This window comes from Zalophus californianus, chromosome 9 (assembly GCF_009762305.2).
Source record: "Zalophus californianus isolate mZalCal1 chromosome 9, mZalCal1.pri.v2, whole genome shotgun sequence".
Taxonomy (NCBI): Eukaryota; Metazoa; Chordata; class Mammalia; order Carnivora; family Otariidae; genus Zalophus; species Zalophus californianus.
This window is the reverse complement of record NC_045603.1, coordinates 126,447,563-126,465,686: the sequence shown is the minus strand read 5'-3', so window position 1 is coordinate 126,465,686 and position 18,124 is coordinate 126,447,563. Positions and strand designations below refer to the sequence as shown.

At 45.2% G+C, this 18,124-nt stretch overlaps 1 protein-coding gene across 3 annotated transcripts in view; it reads right to left on the bottom strand.

The window, feature by feature from the left end:
• NMT2 (N-myristoyltransferase 2) overlaps window positions 1–13,777 on the bottom strand; it is a 62,112-nt gene extending 48,335 nt beyond the window's left edge. The window contains exon 1 of one of the 3 annotated variants that reach the window (XM_027593451.2): window positions 13,569–13,777. In XM_027593451.2, the coding sequence (XP_027449252.1) occupies window positions 13,569–13,678 (110 nt within the window). In that variant the 5' untranslated portion in view covers window positions 13,679–13,777. The remainder of the gene's footprint in view (window positions 1–13,568) is intronic. The other 2 variants (XM_027593449.2, XM_027593452.1) reach the window with 2 other exon arrangements.
• Between the last annotated feature and the right edge of the window lie 4,347 nt (window positions 13,778–18,124).

The window sequence follows — 18,124 nt, the reverse complement described above, 5'->3', positions numbered from 1 at the left end:
TTGGTTGTTGTTGTTTTTAAAAGGTTTTATTTATTTATTTGTGAGAGAGAGAGAGAGCAAGCAAGAGAGCACGAGCACAAGCAGGGGGAACGGCAGGGGGACAGAGAAATAGGCACCCTCCTAAGCAGGGAGCCCGATGCGGGGCTCGATCCCAGGACCCTGGGATCAGGACCTGAGCTGAAGGCAGACGCTTAACCGACTGAGCCACCCAGGCGTCCTGCAGTGACCATCTTGTAATATATTTAAATACTGAATCATTATGTTGCATGTGAACCGTTCTTCAATGAAAAGAAAAAAAAGGAATAAATAGGGGTGATCTCAAAAGCACAAACCACAAATAAAAGGCAATAACCTGACTACCTCAAAGTTAAATATTTTGTGGCAAACCGATTATAAAAATTTTAAGCCACAGAATGAGGCAAGATATTCATAAAACACCTGATAAAATGATAAAATACTATTAATAGCCAGAATACACAAAAAGCTCTTTTCCCCTTTACATTGTGTCTCCAGCACAGCATAGAGAGATAACCTACCATCCTGGCCAGGAATGCAGGCATTAGCCAGGGTCTGGTTTTGAATTCTGGCTCCACTACTTCCTAGCTGTGTGACCTGGAATGTATTACCTTCACCTGTCTGTGCGTCAGTGTCCACAGCTGTGAAAGGACAGAGTTTCCAATAGACACTATTAGAAAAACTGCGAGGACAAAACCAGTTACTACGTGTAAGAACTTGGGACATAGCTGGCACACAGAAATCATTCAACCCATGTTAGCTATTAATATGACTGCCCTGCATTACCTTTTCTCGTGACCCACTGGTAGCTAAGTTATATATTCATTTCTCTTCCTCTAGCCAGGGCCTCAGGTCCATGCAACAGCATTTTCCTCTGTGTTCTTAGCATTTCAAACAGTGTCTGCCATACCAAAGGTCCTCAATAAATATTTGCTGGGTGAATGTGAAATCAATAAAAAAAAAATCAATGAGAAAAAGACAAAAGACTGACAGAAGAATGGGCCGCGAATGAGCGCGGCTTGAAGCGGAATCTCTAACAGCCAAAAGAGTCGTGACAAGCAAGATGTGCCGCCTCACTGGCAGTAAGGGATATGAAAAGAAAACCACCTCAGAGTCTACCCTTTGTCGGCTGGTTTGTCCAACATCTGTAAGTCTGATGACATCAGAAGAATGTGAGGGAAAGGAACCCTTACATGAATAACAATCTGGCAGGAGCTGCCATCACGGCCCATGAGGCAGTGGCCTGACCCCGCCAGGCGCTGCGCTAAGCCCCTCACAGACGTCAGCCTTGTACGCAGTCACAGCTTGTAAGGCAGGTGCTATCGTGACTGTTCTTGTCGATTTACGGACGAGGAAACGGAAATACAGAGCAGTTCCGTCCCCTGCTGAGAGTCACGGGGCAAGGAGTGGCCGAGCCAGGAGCCGAGTGCGGCCGGACTGGCTCCAGAGCACGAGCAGTTGCTACACCAGCCTGCCTCCCGTCTGCGCCTCGCCACGGGCTGGGCGTCTTTTGAGACAGATGTTGGCAACATTTAGCTCTTCTCTGGTCAACTGCCCATTCGTGATCTCTGGGCACTTTTTAGCAGCCTATTTGAGTCATAACAGATGTTTAGCGCTGCGTGTGTTACGGCTGGGACGCCACATCCCTTTACGAGATGGAAAGGCACTACAAGGGACAAAGTCTGCGCCCAGGTTTTGATACAGTTTATGAACAACAGTAAAGGTGATGCAAAGGTGCTTCACAGTGCCCTGCGGACAGGCAGCTGTAGGAAGTCGGCCACGGCAGAGGCAAGTGCTCCCGGGGCGTGGGCCACACACTCTCCTTGTGCTGGATCCGGGCACCCATCGCTCATAAGCTGATCACGTGGCCACCCAGTTCAATAATGGACTTGACCTACAGTTCAGGTTCGCAAGGCAGCCTGTTGCCAGTGGCTCATCGGTACAATTCCAGTAATGACTTCTTCGCCCTTTTTCTCCCCAGGGGGAACCCACAGTCCAGAGCAGGAAGCCACCCTTCCCAGGTGTCACCATCTGGCTTTGTGATGGCCTGACCTAAAGTAAGATTTCTGCCACCTCTTCGGTTCGGTGGCTTCATCCCTTCCCCAGCACATCCCTCTCCTCATGGGGCTGACGCAGGAAATCTAGGTCAGGGGTTCTCCAAAGCCACATGTTTTCTGACCAAAGCAGTTAAGTCATGGACAAGCCTTTGAAAGGCTTGAAGCCCAAAGATGCCCCCAAGTTTATCGCCAGTGAAGGTCAGAGATTATTATAAAGGCCAGCCAAGGAGGCTGGTGGCTACAGCGACTAAGACCATAATGTTCGGTAGAGGTCATGGTGGGACCAGCCAACAATTTCAATATTTACACAGGTGTCAGAAGCAGAGGGTGGCTAGCTCTGGGCAGTGGCTTCCACAAGCCCTAGATTCAACCCAGGCCTAGCTGAGCAGAAGAACCTGGATGACTCCCTTTGCTAGCTTCTGATCAACAGTTTGCTAACCAATCCCCCTTTTTTGGATACTTGGTTGCTTGTAAGTTTTCAGTTGTTTCAACTCTTACCGTAAAGTCAATGTGGGAAAACGTGTCTTACCTCTTTAGTCTTCTCTTTCCACAATCACTTCAGTATTATCAAACAATTTTGGTGCCTACTTGCCATTAAACCCACTTCTAATAAGAGTTGATGTTAATTATAATAAGATTTTATCAATATGCATTGGATAGAAACTAGCCTAGTGTGAATTAGTTTGTGAAGTTAAGACTTGTCTTGGCAGATAGTCCAAGATCAGAATAAAGGAGAAAATATTTAAAATGTAAATGAAAATTTTTAATGCATCTTTAAGTTCATTATATACAATTAAAAGACTAAGTGCAAACTGTTCAACTGTATAACAAACAAATTTCTTAGAGGCTTACTTCTTTGCTTCTTAGGCAAAAGTGTTCCTAAGGATGAAACGATGAACACAACAAGTGGGAAAAACATTTTTTAAAGGCTTAAGGGAGCTGGCAGAGTATACCTTTCAAGATAGTCCAAATTAGTGAAAAATCACCTATTTCCTATAGTCTTCTCTCACCCATTCCCATGATGTTTTTCTGACAGAACTGATATACACTAGCTCCTACTTACACGATTTTTCTCATTTCTGACCTTTCAGAGGCAAATAGTTAACAAATCAAAAATAAGTATTTTCCCTGGCTGAGATTCATTTCAATAATGGATTAGCATTATTATATTTAATATTAATGCATCCGCAAAGCATCGACATGCTTTTCGAATGATATTCCTATTTCTAAATGCGCTTACATATCAAAGTTTCGTTTTCTACTTCCTCTTTTCTATATCCCAATGCTGATCACGGACCGATCTCATTACAGGAACATTCCATACGTACAGGAAATCCTTGTGGTTACAGAGTGTGGCAAAATAGTATGCTTTTCCCCCTGAGAAAAATCCCGTGAAGAGGTGAGGGGCAACATCTGTATGGTGTGGGAGGAATGACGCCAGTATAGGAGGAGTGACGGGGCCGCCGTAGCCACAGGTTATCAGTCATCACCTGGAATCCCAAAAGTGAACTTGGAAGCTCTCAAACACAGAAGGATACGACCTCCCCAGCCCAGAAGGCAGCTAAACACAGTCCACTTTGGGATGGTAGAGGAAAGAAATAAGGAAATTTTTTATTTTTTTTTTTAAATTTTTTTATTTTTTTTTTAAGATTTTATTTATTTGACAGAGAGAGATAGCGAGAGCAGGAACACAAGCAGGGGGAGTGGGAGAGGGAGAAGCAGGCTTCCAGCGGAGCAGGGAGCCCGATGTGGGACTCGATCCCAGGAACCTGGGATCATGACCTGAGCCGAAGGCAGACGCTTAATGACTGAGCCACCCAGGCGCCCAGGAAATTTTTTAAAAAGCACAGAGACACCCCAGAGCTCAGAGAAATTAAACTGAGGGTTAGTGACAGAAGTTTCTCGATCCCTGGTTTAATACTAATTTCAATACACCGCACGGCGTCCCTAAAACTTTAGCAGAAAAAGATTCTAAAATATTTGTTAAGAAATATTTTGGAGAAGTGACATACATCCAAGGATACTAATTTCAGCGCTGTTTACTAGCACAAAGACAGGACACCACCTGAGGATCTATTCACAGGGGACAAGTGAAAGAAATACTGGTACCCCCAGTCAGTGACATAACGCACAGTCTTTTATTTTTTTTTATTATGTTATGTCAATCACCATACATGACATCATTAGTTTTTGATGTAGGGCTCCATGATTCATTGTTTGTGTATAACACCCAGGGCTCCATGCAGAACGACGCACAGCCTTTTAAAAAATGAAGTTGGTCTGGGACGCCGGGGTGGCTCAGTCGGTGAAGCGTCTGCCTTCGGCTCAGGTCATGATCCAGGGTCCTGGAATCGAGTCCCGCATCGGGCTCCCTGCTCCACAGGGAACCTGCTTCTCCCTCTGCCTGCCTTTCATGCTCTTTCACTCTCTCTCTCTCTCAAATAAAAAATCTTAAAAAAAAAATGAGGTTGCTCTATGTGGTCTGATATACATACTGATTTCAGTACCAGCGCAAGGACACACAAGCGTGCGCGCAAACGCACGCACACCATGTCCTTCACCACGGGAAGGACGGGCCACGACCCGTCAACAGCGGCTGCTCCTGAAGAGGGATACTCTGTGCTGGGAGAATAAGAGTCACTTCTCCCTGGATACCCCCTGGTGCCTTGTGAATTTTGTAACCATATGCTCATTCTACGTATTCAAAATATTTTTTATTTTTTAAAGATTTTATTTATCTTTTGACAGAGAGAGACACAGCGAGAGAGGGAACACAAGCAGGGGGAGAGGGAGAAGCAGGCTTCCCGCCGAGCAGGGAGCCCAATGCGGGGCTCGATCCCAGGACCCTGGGATCATGACCTGAGCCGAAGGCAGACGCTTAACGACTGAGCCACCCAGGCGCCCCTATTCAAAATATTTTTTAATCTAAAAAACTAAGGCGGATAAAAAAGCCAAAGCTAATATACAGATGTTATATTAGTTAGCATATAGGTCAGGCTGCTGGGGGGTAACGTCCCAAGTAACAGAGCGTCTGACACAAGAGCTCCCTTCACTCTCATGAATCTCGGCTTGCCCCATAGGTAAGTTCTAGAAGACGGGCCAGGCTTCCTCTACTTTGTTCGCTGCCATCCCCAGGACGTCTGCCGGGTTCAGCTGGTCCAAGGCAACTTCGTACCATGTGCACATCCCGGCCGCTGGGAGGGGAGGGAAACACCCCAGGTGGCCAGAAAAGAGGCATTGCTTTGGAAGAAGGGGCCCACCTGCAGCCTCGGCACGAGAGCCCAACAGCAGACTGAGTAGACGAGGAGGCTCCACAGAGCCGTAGGATGGACTCGGAGCGGCCCGGGATGTGCACGGCACATCAAACGACAGGAATTTCCAGGACAATGGGAAGAGTATATTTGCATTTTTGTAAATATACATGCATAGGAAAATGTACACATGTACATATGAATTATATATATGAAATACATATATATATGAAAATGTATATATAAATACACCAAGGCATTGCTTGTTGCTACATTCTGACATCCTACATTAAAAATGATGTGCTTTTGCAAAAAAGCATTTTTTTTTAAAAAAACTTCATTTGGAAAAACAAAAAAGAACGCTGCTTTCATTGGTTCTTTCTTCAGTTTCTATAAAATGTTAATAAACACCCAAAAGACAGTAAAGAACAAGTATCCCTACATCCCCCACCCCACCCCCCAATAAACAACAAACAAATGAAGAGACTATGGAAAATTATATTAAGTGAATCACCATCTTTCTCGGGAACGTACTACATGAACTTGAACACTGAATGAACTCAGCCCATGGGAATAAAGGAGCCCATATTTCGTGTTGTGTGTGTGTGCGCGCGTGTGTGTGCGTTTGTGTGTTGAAGCCAGTAACAGAAAAGGAGAAAACTGTAAAGTTTAAATCCAGCTCCGCTTGGGACCCCCCACCGGGTGATCTGTGCCCTGGATTTTCTCCTGCGGCTTGGGAGCGAGTTACAGGAACTCAAAACACCCACAAAAGCACGACCCGCTCAAGGGCCAAACAGGCCGGGCGGTGGAGCTGGGGAACCAGCGGGCTCACGTGGACTCCTCCCGCAGGGCTACCCTCCCGAAATGCTCGACACCCGATTCCCGAGCCCGTTTTGCTTCCTATAGGAAAGTCGCTGTGGAGACTTGACCGAAGGCAGTGCTGGGAGGTGGATGGCACCAGGGGAAGGAGGCCACAGTGGGGCTGCTCCAGAGCTTGGTCTAGAACGGAGACGAGACTACCATGAAACAGGCATGGAAGAAAAAAGATGTCACTGCAAAATACTGATGCTCTCATTAAAATTAGTCCTTGAACAGACCTGAAGAGAAATTCAAGAGTGCTCTCTCTAATCAAGTTGCACTATTTTTTTAAACAAGGAAATGTATTCATTTATTTTCAAATCAATTGACGTTTCCTGTACTCATTACACTGGTGAATTCTGACTCTAGAGGTGCTCGAGTTGGCCATTAAAGGGCGAGGAGCTTGAAACACTATCAAATTACTCTTTATTGATTTACGGTTCATGCAGTTTAGTGCGGGGGTGAGAGTTTACAGTCAGGTGGCAAGAGGCCCAGGACCTAAGTGTGAATCTGAGATGCGGCCTGAACAGGTTCTTTAAACTTGGAAAAAACCCCGTCTCCTCCTTTGTGGCTGCAAAGGTTCAACAGGAAAAATGTATACACAAAGCAGGAAGAGCCTACCAGAAGTTCAGAAAATTAGCCACTATTTTACCACGTTGGGGTCTAGACAGCATAGAAACCAAGTGCGAATCTACGGCCCACGTCCTTTCAGTTAGAATTAGGAAAAAAAAAAATGCTTCACGTATTCCTCATGCACATAGGGGGAAACTTTCTAAATCAGAAATTAATTTGTCAGTGGAGATTCAGAGCCACTGGCATCCATTCAACAAACCTTTGTTAAGCCACTACCGTGTTCCACGCACCAGATATGGCAAAGGTCAGAGCCTGCAAGCAGACGGGGGACACACGTTGGTGCCCTGCTGACATGTTGTGAGGTACCAGTCTTGGGGGTACAGGACCACAGCTCCCCCTGTGGTGGCCAGGGCTATAGGGCCTTTCACAGGGGTGATCACCTTGGGTGGAAGTCTTCATGAAAAACCGGACACTGGGGCCCGACCTTGAATTTGGAGGAGGGGCGGGGGTGGGTAGATTAAGGAACACCCTGGGAGGGAGAGTGGACTCCCAAGAACATGCGGGAAGCCGTGGCCTATGAAGGGGCACGGACACGAACTAAATCCCTTCGGTGAGCAGTGATGTCTGACGTTGAGTTGGAAGTTGCAATAACCAAGCCTCTCCCCTCACCATCCACAAAACCCTCTGTCAGTGGTGTGCACGGGAGCCGGACATTAGTGACTCTCGGGGGCCAGGGGATGACAGACAACTAACCGACTCAGTGTCTAAGGTCTGAGGAGAAAGGATAAAGGAGTTGAAAGCGTTCGGAGCTAGTGATGGGGAAGATGGAGGGAACACGGGCAGCGGGGGGACCGTGAAAGCCTCAGTCCCCAAAAAATCTCCATCCCTCTGTCTCAGCTTGAGCCACTCTGGTTAGATAGTAAAGAAAAGTGTGATTGTAGAATGTAAAAGGATGCAGAAGCCCTCGGGTTATAGAGAGACAGAGAGAAACTTCTAGACTAAAAACAAGTCAAAACACAGAAAAGAGTGAGGTTTCCTATATAACAAAGAAGCAGACTGGCAGAGCATCTGTGCCACTAAATGCTAGATGATAACAAATCGTTTGCGGAGTTTGGAGAAAAATGATTATTATAGAATTACCCGCATGCCCAGACTATGGTTTATGCATGAGGACAAAAGAAAGGCATCTTCAGACATACAAGAATTCAGAAAACAGATCACCTGCATATGCTAACAAAAAAAAAATTAATCAAGGGGCACCTGGGTGGCTCAGTCGTTAAGCGTCTGCCTTCGGCTCAGGTCATGATCCCGGGGTCCTGGGATCGAGCCCCGCATCGGGCTCCCTGCTCCGCGGAAAGCCTGCTTCTCCCTCTCCCACTCCCCCTGCTTGTGTTCTCTCTCTCGCTGTGTCTCCCTCTGTCAAATAAATAAATAAAATCTTAAAAAAAATTTAAGCAAGAAAGTACTCAAAAAAGAAGGCATGGTTTACAAGGAACAGTGATAAGCAACAAAAACAGGGGAGTCTAAGAAGTTTTTGACAATATGGCTGTGAATATAATGTAACAGTTAAGAAGAAAGTTTTAATGGGATACAAGGGCAAAAATAAAAGAAGCCACATGGAATTAAAATTCCAGACTATTCCAACAAAACCCAGGACACGTAAAGGAAGAAGTTAAAATATCCTACATGTTTTGTTTTGTTCAATGGTAGAATATTTTGAATAATGGTTAATTTTTAACATTGATAGAAGTACAGATAAAAACATGCTTGTTCGAAATTTAAAGATGATTCCCGGGGGGGTGGGGGGTGGAAATAGGGTATAGAACTTCTAAACCGCTAGAGGGAAGAAATGAAAAATATTTTGCGAAGACAAGAGAAGAACAAAGAAGTATTTGGAGGACCACAAAAACTTCTAAAAGTCAAAAGCAGGATATGATCTGAGCTGTCCAATCTGATGCACACTACCCAGAAAGGGCTTGTTACATTTAAATTAATTAAAATGAAATAAGACTTAAAATTCAGTTCCTTAGTGACACTAACCACCTTTCATGTAGCTAGTGACCTCTGTATTGGACATTTCCATCACGGCAGAAAGTTCTAGCAGACAAAACTAATAGTGAAAAATACAAGATAACAAATAAGTCCATGTAAAGTTTGATCTTATTAATATTAAATATGCAGTTTTTAATATATATTAAAATATTAGTTGATTAAACTGTCAGTAGTGGTTTCTCTAGCAAATAATAGGACCAGGGGCCTTCCACTCCTTACACACTTTATTGTTTGAATTTTTAATAAAGCATATTTTACTCTTAAAACGCATAAAAGTCAGAAACATATTTTCAAATACAGTAACAAAAAAAACCAATTGACCAACCTTTTTCTTGAACTTACTCGGTACAGAATTTGGTTCTAATCCCTGAGTTAACTGAGCAACTGACTTTAACTCATATATATTTACTGTGGGCACTTGTGTTAATAAACAATTTCAACACAACATAGAGTGTGTCCCACACCTAGAAATTTTCCAGAGTTTAGCTAAGTTTCTGGAAAAAGTCTGTTTTGGGGCCCGGCCCAAGGGTGATACCACATTTCAGATGCAAGTCTGAGCAGACATTTGATGATTTCAAACTGTATTTCTTGAATTGAGGGAGTTCCTTGGGCATAAGCTGTTAACACACCTTTCCATTTAGATTTACACAGTTGATAAACATCAAATTTCAGAAAGGGCAGCTCTGAATGATCCTCTGGAAAAATTCCCACAGTCGGTCTCAACAATACACAGATAAAGCCAGAAAGAACAAGACACTATATGGAGAGTAACTTCAATCCGCGCCCCCATACTGGGTGTGGGAGAAGAGAGGTTATGTTCTTTGTTAAAAGAATTCCAAAATTTTAATCCTTACCAAATACCAGATCTTTAATTTTTCTAAGAAAAAAAATGTTTTTTTAATGTCTCACAATAACCCTTAAACACTAAAACTATTTCATATCTACCCCAGGGAATAATTTGGTCATTTATCTGCCAACAACAGCATATTCATATATGCTTATTTTACCCCCTATGTAAATATTCTTGGTAGCTGCCTTCTATATTCCACCACAGTGAATACTGAGGAAAAAGCTCTTAGTAGGAAAGAGATGAAAAACAACAATCTGCCTAGGATATTTTTTTCTTTCTTTCTTTCTTTCTTTCTTTTTTTTGCATTCTGAAAGTCAGTGTTGGTAAAGCCAGGAAAGAGATTTGGTTTTGTGCCAACCTGAACACTAATTTTATTTGGGGCCAAAAGTGTGACCCTGCTTCCAACACTGGACGGTAAGTATGCTTCATGTGGGTGGTAGGCCGAATACGAGGTAATTACCACTATCCAATGTATTTTACAAATGGAGAAAAGATGTCAGCTTAGCATATCCTTCAACAATCTGCCCCATCCTCCTTGTTTCCCCAAATCCCTTTCGAAGAAAGAAACCCACCGTCAAACTGAGGTAAGTATTAAAGATCCTTGTGTATTTCCCTAACCTCAAACCCACCTGGGAAAATTCCAGGGGAAGTCACCCTATAGGTAACCTCTTTAGTACCAGAGCCACCCCCAACGGAACAGAAATCTTCAGCAATCTGGACTATTTCTAATAATTCACACAGAAAGCTGGATTGAGGTTCATTTTTATCCACGTAGAAAGTCTTGCTAAGAAACTAATAGTATAAACGTGATTACCTTAAAACTTTGAATTTGCTTGAAAGTTTTCAAGTTCCCTCCAAACTCTTTACAAGGACCGAGTTACTTGCCCTAATTGTAAATCCTGTGTTTAAGGGAGTTGTTTAAACAACCTTTCTAGGTAATTGTCTATTAGTCTTTTCACTGAGCATAAAACATATTTCATTCATGGGCTTGAAGCATTATCCACAAAAATGAATTAGTCCATAAGGAAAATTCTATGAAAATGAAAGAAAAGCATACTATGCAATAATCTTTACATATTGGTGGCAAAATGATCTAATTTGGTAACTTCCTCTTATCCAAGTTTCTAGTTGCAACTTAGTATGTCTAAAATGAGTGGTAAATACATGACAGTTAACCCTTGAACAGCGTGGGTGTTAGGGGCTCGGACAGCCCACGGAGTCAGAAATCTTTGTATAACTTTTGATTTCCCCAAAGCTTAACTACTAATAGCATAGTGTTGACCAGAAGCCTTACCAATAACATAGAGTCGATTAACAAATATTGTGTATGTTATACATATTATATACTGTATTCTTATGATAAAGTAACATAGAGAAAGGAAAATATTAAGAAAATCATAAGGAAAATACATTTATAGTACTGTGCTGCATTATTTATGGGGGAAAAAATCACATATAATTGGACCCATGCAGTTCAAGCCAGTGTTGCTCAAGGGTCATCTGCATACTCAATCGTGGGGTAAATTAATTCCTTCAGGCCACAAGGGTACTTAGTAAATTATTGCTTTGTGCACTGACCCATACCTAGCAGCCTCAAAGCAGTAATTCATCATTAAAAGGTAAAGTGTTTACCTACTCACTCCTCCAAAGGCTCTTTATTCGTCACTTAATTTAAACCAGTAGAGAATGAAAAGGCCGTGCATAGAAAAGAGGAGTCTTTCACATTTTAACATCTACAAACCGGAGCCACGCAAGAAAAAAAATCTAGGTTTCAACTGGGCCACATCATCAGTACACAAGCCAAAACAAAACACAATTACCCACAAACTTGGCACATGCCATCTAAATTCAAATCCAAAAAAGCAGCAACTTGAAGTTTTACTGATCTCCTCCTAACAGACTACAAAGAAATCCATTCTATCACTCTCTTCCCACTAGAAGTTGTTATATTATCTGCTCTTGGTTAAAACACTTCAGTCCACTGGGCACCTCTAAATGGTGAGTAACCGTGCTCACATACAATATGTGGATGTCTAACACTGAAAATCTCTGCAGAGGACACAGAGATGCCTCTGGGTGCTGATCTGGAAACTTCAAGCAGCCTATGTGTGGCAAGGCTTCCTGGGCCAGCCCCCAGATCAGTGCAAACACAAATGAGTACTTCTCTGTAGCATGAATGTTCTGGACTGTGTAAGCAAGGAGGTACGAACCAAGCCTTCAAAAGAATGAATAATAAACAGAGATTACAGTGGAGGAGACAGAAGTCCAGGGTCTCGCCATAAAGATCATGGACAGTTATCTGGGAAGTTATTTGGGTAATCCATCACATTTCATGTGGGCCCTGGGCCCATTCTAGCAAAAATGTGATTGTCTCGAAAGCATATTTATATGTAGCTGGCTATGACAGGCAAATTTCTATCCCTGCATAGACAGAACTCAGGCTCAGATTTCTGTCGAATTTCCTTTCCTCTTAAAAAAAAATATTCTAGACTTGAATTGTAACATTCGGTACTTGCAGCTGCCACCAAAGTATTATTCACTGCAAAAATATAAAAAGCAACTTGCAAATGGGAGAAACATTTAGTCAGCTTTTCCTTTTCTTGATCTCTTTTAATATTTTATAACACATGAAAGCTCAGTAAAAGTTCCTTTCTTAAACAAATCTTCAAGCAGACGTTAAATAGAATGTAAATGCTTTACACTTTAAATCATCAATCATTTAAAGAATCCTCTCCATGAAGTGAATAAATAAGCCATCTGTGACGAAGGCCTCCCTATCATGTTTTCAAGCTGACCCACTTCTTCATCAGTCACCATGGTTTGCAAAAATCTCACATCTAAGGGGCAGCAATAAGTGCTCTGGACCAGCGAAATAGTTTGAATCCAACGGGGTAAAAGGGGAGTGCAAACACCACCTTTAAGGACACCAGTCTTATTTTAAATGACCGGCCCCCTCCCAGACTCTAAAAACAGAACTTCAATACCCTTAACCGGAAGCAATCTTTTCTCCAAAGGGAGAGCAAATCAAGTCTCCGGGGGAGAAAAGGGAGCCAGTGAAAAGGAGTAAGAAGAAACCTGATCAGGTGCTAAAACGCTCGGTGCAGCTGGCTTTGGAGATCAAACACCCGTTTTGCAAGCAAGATCTGTTCAGATCTCCAAAGCCTGAGCCCAAATCAGCAGACCCGTCCTGCTTCAGAGAGCCCTGCAGGCACGCGGGGCAGTGGCAAATTCGCGCGTCCCCAGGAGCGGCGGGGTCCGGGACCCCCGGCGCCCCCAGCTCCGCTCCGCGCGGGGCGGGCCGGGGGCCGCGGCCGGCAAGCACAACTTTCCGCAGTTCCCCGCCACCCGCGCGCAAACGACCCCGCGCAAATCTAAAACCACTCCCCCCATCAGCTTTTTTTTTTTTTTTTTTTCTGGAGGCGGTGGCGGCTGGGGAGGGGTGGGAGGGGTGGGAGGGGGGGGAGGGTCTGGAAGGACTTAAGGAGAGGATGACAAGGAGCCGAGGAGGACGACTTCCCACAAACGCGGCCGCCACAAAGGGACGGGGGCTGCGCCTCCCCTCGGTCCCGCCGAGTCGCACGCGGGCCAGGACGGCGCGTCGCACCCTCGGGCCGGGGCCGGGCGCAGGCGGAGGCGGAGGCGGGGACGAGCAGGGGCCGGCCGGCCGCGCGGCAGGTGACAGCGGCGTCGCCCCGCACCGGGGCCCCGCAGCGGGGCCCCGCGCCTCCCCGCCCACCCGGGGCCTCGCCTCCGCCGCGCCGCGCAGGAGCCGCGGGAGCCGGACCTCCGCAGGTCTGGGGGCCGCCCGCCCCCTCCGAGCGGCCCCGGCCCCGCCCGCGCCCCCGGCCCCGGCGTCCGAGCGCAACCCGCGCCGCGCGCTGTCCCCGCGCCCCGTGCCGCCCGCGCGCCTACCCTTTGGCGTGCTCCGTCTCCTCCTCATTGTCCCCGTCTATCCCGCACGTGTCCTGGTCGTCCAGCTCCAGGCTCTGCTGGCTGGCCGCAGACTCGCTGTCCTCCGCCATCGCGGCGGCGCGGGCTGGGGAGGCGGCGCTCGGGGCCGCGGGCGTGGGGGACCAGCGCGGCGGCGGCGCGAGCAGCTCCCCCTAGTGCCGCCCGCCGTCTCCTCCGAGCCAGGAGCGCGGGCGCGGCGCCCGCCAGCCCCGCCCGGCCTGGGCCCTCCCACCGCGGCTGGGGCGGGGAAGGGTCGGCGCGCCTCGCGGCGCCTGGGAGCTGGGAGGAGGGGCCGTGCCAGGGAGGGGAGCGGAGCGGCGGGGAGCGGAGGGGAGGGCGAGGGACGGGGGGGGGTGGTCGCGAGCGGGTGGGGGGGGGGGTGGGGTCGAGCCCTGCCACCCGAGCCTGCACCGAGCCTCGGCCCGTGCTGGTCTCTGAATGCGGCCACAGTCTCCAAATCCTCGAGTCTTCATTTTGGAACACAGGCCAGGCGATTTTACACCTCTACAGGTTAGGAAGCGCTTTTAACCATTGCAGGGATCTTTTACTCAAGAGGAGGCGTGCCAAGGCCCATGATTTCTAGAAGCCTCCCACACATACACATACACTCCTTTAAAAATTCCATTTCTTGTATCTGTCTATAAAATCAAAGGCAAAGTCAAAACAGAGGGCTTCCCACCACCCCACCTCCCCACCTCCCCAATCCAAATAGACTGGTAGCCCGAAAACTTAACAGAAAAATTTTGAGCTGTCCTGTTTTCCGTGGACATCACAGGCAGCCGGCTCAGAGCAGAACCATCTTAGGGGAATTGGGGTAATGTTGTCCATGGCGCTGGGGGATCGGACAGTGTCAAATACGACACTTTGGCTTTGCTCCGTCAAAGTCATAGCCTACACCTCCAAGCAGAACTATAGGGTCTTCTGGCCGAAACCCTCTGTGTCGCCCCGAGGAGGGAAAGGACCCGCTGCATGGATTGCCAAATAAAAGGCAGGTCAAGTTCAGGCTCTTATTTGCTGTTGCATTCTGTACACAGCAGCCCTGCCTTTGCTTTCCTGTTAACTGTTGGTGTTCAAAAGTCCTGCCGGACCACGGGAAGGTTTACAAAGTCAGTGGAAAGATAGTTACAAGGAACTGCTCAACGAGCAAAATGAGACTTTAAAAAGCCACCTGAAATGTTTGGTATGGGTTCGTTTTTTGCAGAAGTATTGGGAGCATTTTGTGCCTCCCCCCCCCCATAAGGGAAGACTATGCCCTTAAAATGCAATGAGGTAGAGTATATAAAGACAAAAATTGCAGAGCCATTTCAAAGCGCATCAGCCTTTTATGACTGAGGGTGTTGAGCCTGCTAAGGCTCTGTAAGAAGTGCAAAATGGGGCCAAAACATGAAGGAAATACAATACTATCTTTCACAATTGCAACTATTTCTGAGGCAGAAAGTCACTTGTGGCCTCTGGCTTCAAACTTTAGAATAAAGGCAAATATAGATCACAGAGCTTCCTGCAGCTCTTGTCCCTGAACATGAACAGTCGATGACTGTAACCTAGTTGGGTAACCAGCAGGATCATGACCAGGAGCAAGTTTATCTGCTCAGTCACTCACCGATCAGAAGCGTTCTTGAAAAGATTTTAAAAATACAAAGCAAAGGAAACTTATTTATTTGAATTTGCAAGAAGCTTTGACTAAAAACCTCTCAAAAAAGAATAAGAAAATAAATAATCCTTAAAATGAGGGCATCAAAAATCAGTTTAACACTGGAAAACAATGACAAACAGGGAACATCTGTTCCCCAGAATGGAAAGAAGTTGGCCCAGACGTCTGTTCAGTACAGGATTGAGGTTTTATTTATATAATACAGGGTTTGTCATTGTTAATCATTTGAAGGAGGGCAAAGTTTGCAGATGACCCTGGAGATTCCTAAACCATATTGTCATGTACAGAAACTCCCTATCTCTAAAAATGTTTGCTTCTTTCCCTGATTTAATCCTAGAGTCTGGGGAATTGGAATCAAGTGGCATCTTCTAGGATCTCAGATCCAAGACTGATGTGGAGAAAGAGAGTACTATAGAGTATCTACCAGTAGGTTAAAGAGGCCCTGGAGAATTTTCTATCCTGCTAACTCATCTCCTATTATAGGTATAAGACCATAATTGTATAATTGGTTTTATTTTATTTGAACTATTATAACTTTTTGGTTTTTAAAAATTGTGGTAAAATACACATAATAAAAAATAGACCATTTTTGCCATTTCTAAGTTTATAGTTCCATAGTGCTAAGTATAAGCATATTGTTGTGCAACCAATCTCCAGAGCTCTCTCAACCTACAGAACTGAAACTGTACCCATTAAAAAACTCCCCATTTCTGGGGCACCAGGGTGGCTCAGTGGGTGAAGCACCCGACTCTTGATTCGGCTCCAGTCACGATCTCAGGGTCCTGAGATGGAGCCCGAGGTGAACTCTGCGCTCAGTGGGAGGGGTCTGCTTTAAGATTTATTTATTTGTTTGACAGAAAGAGAGACAGTGAGAGAGGGAACACAGCAGGGGCAGAGGGAGAGGGCGAGCAGGCCTCCTGCTGAGCAGGGAGCCTGATGCAGGGCTCGATCCCAGGGCCCTGGGACCATGACCTGAGCCGAAGGCAAATGCTTAACGACTGAACCACCCAGGCGCCCATGTCTCTATGAATTTGACTACTCCAAGTACCTCATACAAATGGAATCGTGCAGTATTTGTCTTTTCAAGAGTGGCTTCACTTAGCATAATGTCCTCAGGGTTCATCTATGTTGTAGCATGGGTCAGAATTTCCTTCTTTTTAAGGCTGAATTATATCCCGTTATACGGATATAAACATTTTGTTTATCCATTTATCCTTCCGTAGACACTTAGGTTGGTTCCACTTCTTGCTGTTGTGAATAATGCTGCTATGAATGTGGATGAAAAACGTCATTTTGAATCCCTGCTTTCAATTCTTTTGGATAATATACCCAAATGTAGAATTACCGAATCATATGGTAATTCCATTTTTAATTTTTCTTGAGGAACTGTCATAGCATATTCCATGGCGGTTGTGCCATTTTACGTTCCTACCAACAGCACACAAGGGGTGGGATTTCTCTATGTCCTCACCAACACTTGCTATTTTCTGGTTTTTGATGTGAGCCATCCTATGGGTGTGAGGTGCTATAATTTTTGGATATAACCAGAGACTTATATATAATCCTTGTTTCTGCTAACAAACTACATTTCTTAAGTACAAAACAATGATAAAAAATTTTAAACCACATCTAATACAAGGAGAGACGACGTGTAGTTATTGTTGTCCATTACATAACATGAGGTGACAACCGCAGAGATGCCTTAATTACGATGAGCCGATTGTTGGAAGAGTACTACACATTAGCTGTGAAGTAATACGACATAGTACTTAACCGCAAGATCGATTTGAATATTGTCTCTTACTTTCATCTCTAAATACTATCATGTGAAGAAGTGGGGATGGGGGTGATAAGATTACAGAAAGAGGCAACTAAGAGAATTTGACAATAGGGTTTTAAAAGAAAAGTTCAAGAAGCTCGTGTTATTTATACTCAAAATCTAGGGGCACCCGGGGGGTTCAGTTGGTTAAGCATCCGACTCTTGATTTCAGGTCAGGTCATGATCTCGGGGTTGTGAGATCCAGCTCCGATTTGGGCTCTCCTGCACTTCGCATGGAGTCTGCGTGAGATTCTCTCTCTGCCCCAGAAATGGGAAGTTTTTTAATGGGTACAGTTTCAGTTCCGCAGGTTGAAAGAGCTCTGCCCTTTTACCCCTTCCCCTGCTCGCTCGCTCGCTTGCTCTCTAAAATAAAAAAATAAATTTTTATACTTGAAATCGAAAGGTTCATTTTGGAAGGACAGTACATGGAGGACCCACCCTCCTGTTCTCCATTTCTTCAGAGGATGGTAAATTATTAATACAGCTGAAAAGAGGTTTAATGAATGGGAATATAGACCTGAGAAATAACCCAAAAAGCAGTTCAGAGAAATAAAAAGACGAAAAATTTAGAGAAGTTAAGAAACATGGGTGATAGAACAAAAAGGTTTAGCATTCATCTGACAAAAAAAAGTTCCAGGAGGAAAGGATGAGCTCCAGAGGGAGAAAACGGGGAACACAATATTTGAGGAGGTAATGGAAGCGTATTTTCCATGATCAAAGAAAAACATGAGCCTTTGGATTTATGTATACCCAGTTACTGGCAAGATTTTTTTTTTTTAATGTGGGCACATTGTGTTAGATGGGTTAAGAAAATGGACCCAAGGGGTGCCTGGATGGCACAGTCGGTTAAGTGTCCGAATCTTGGTTTTGACTCAGGGCATGATCTCAGGGTCATGCGATTAAGCCCTGTGTCTGGTTCCATGCTCGGCAGGGAGTCGGCTTGGGTTTCTCTCTCCCTCTCCCTCTGCCCTTCCCCCTGTGCTCTCTCTCTCTCTGTCTCAAACAAATAAATAAATTAAAAAAAAAAAAAAAAGACAGTGGACCCAA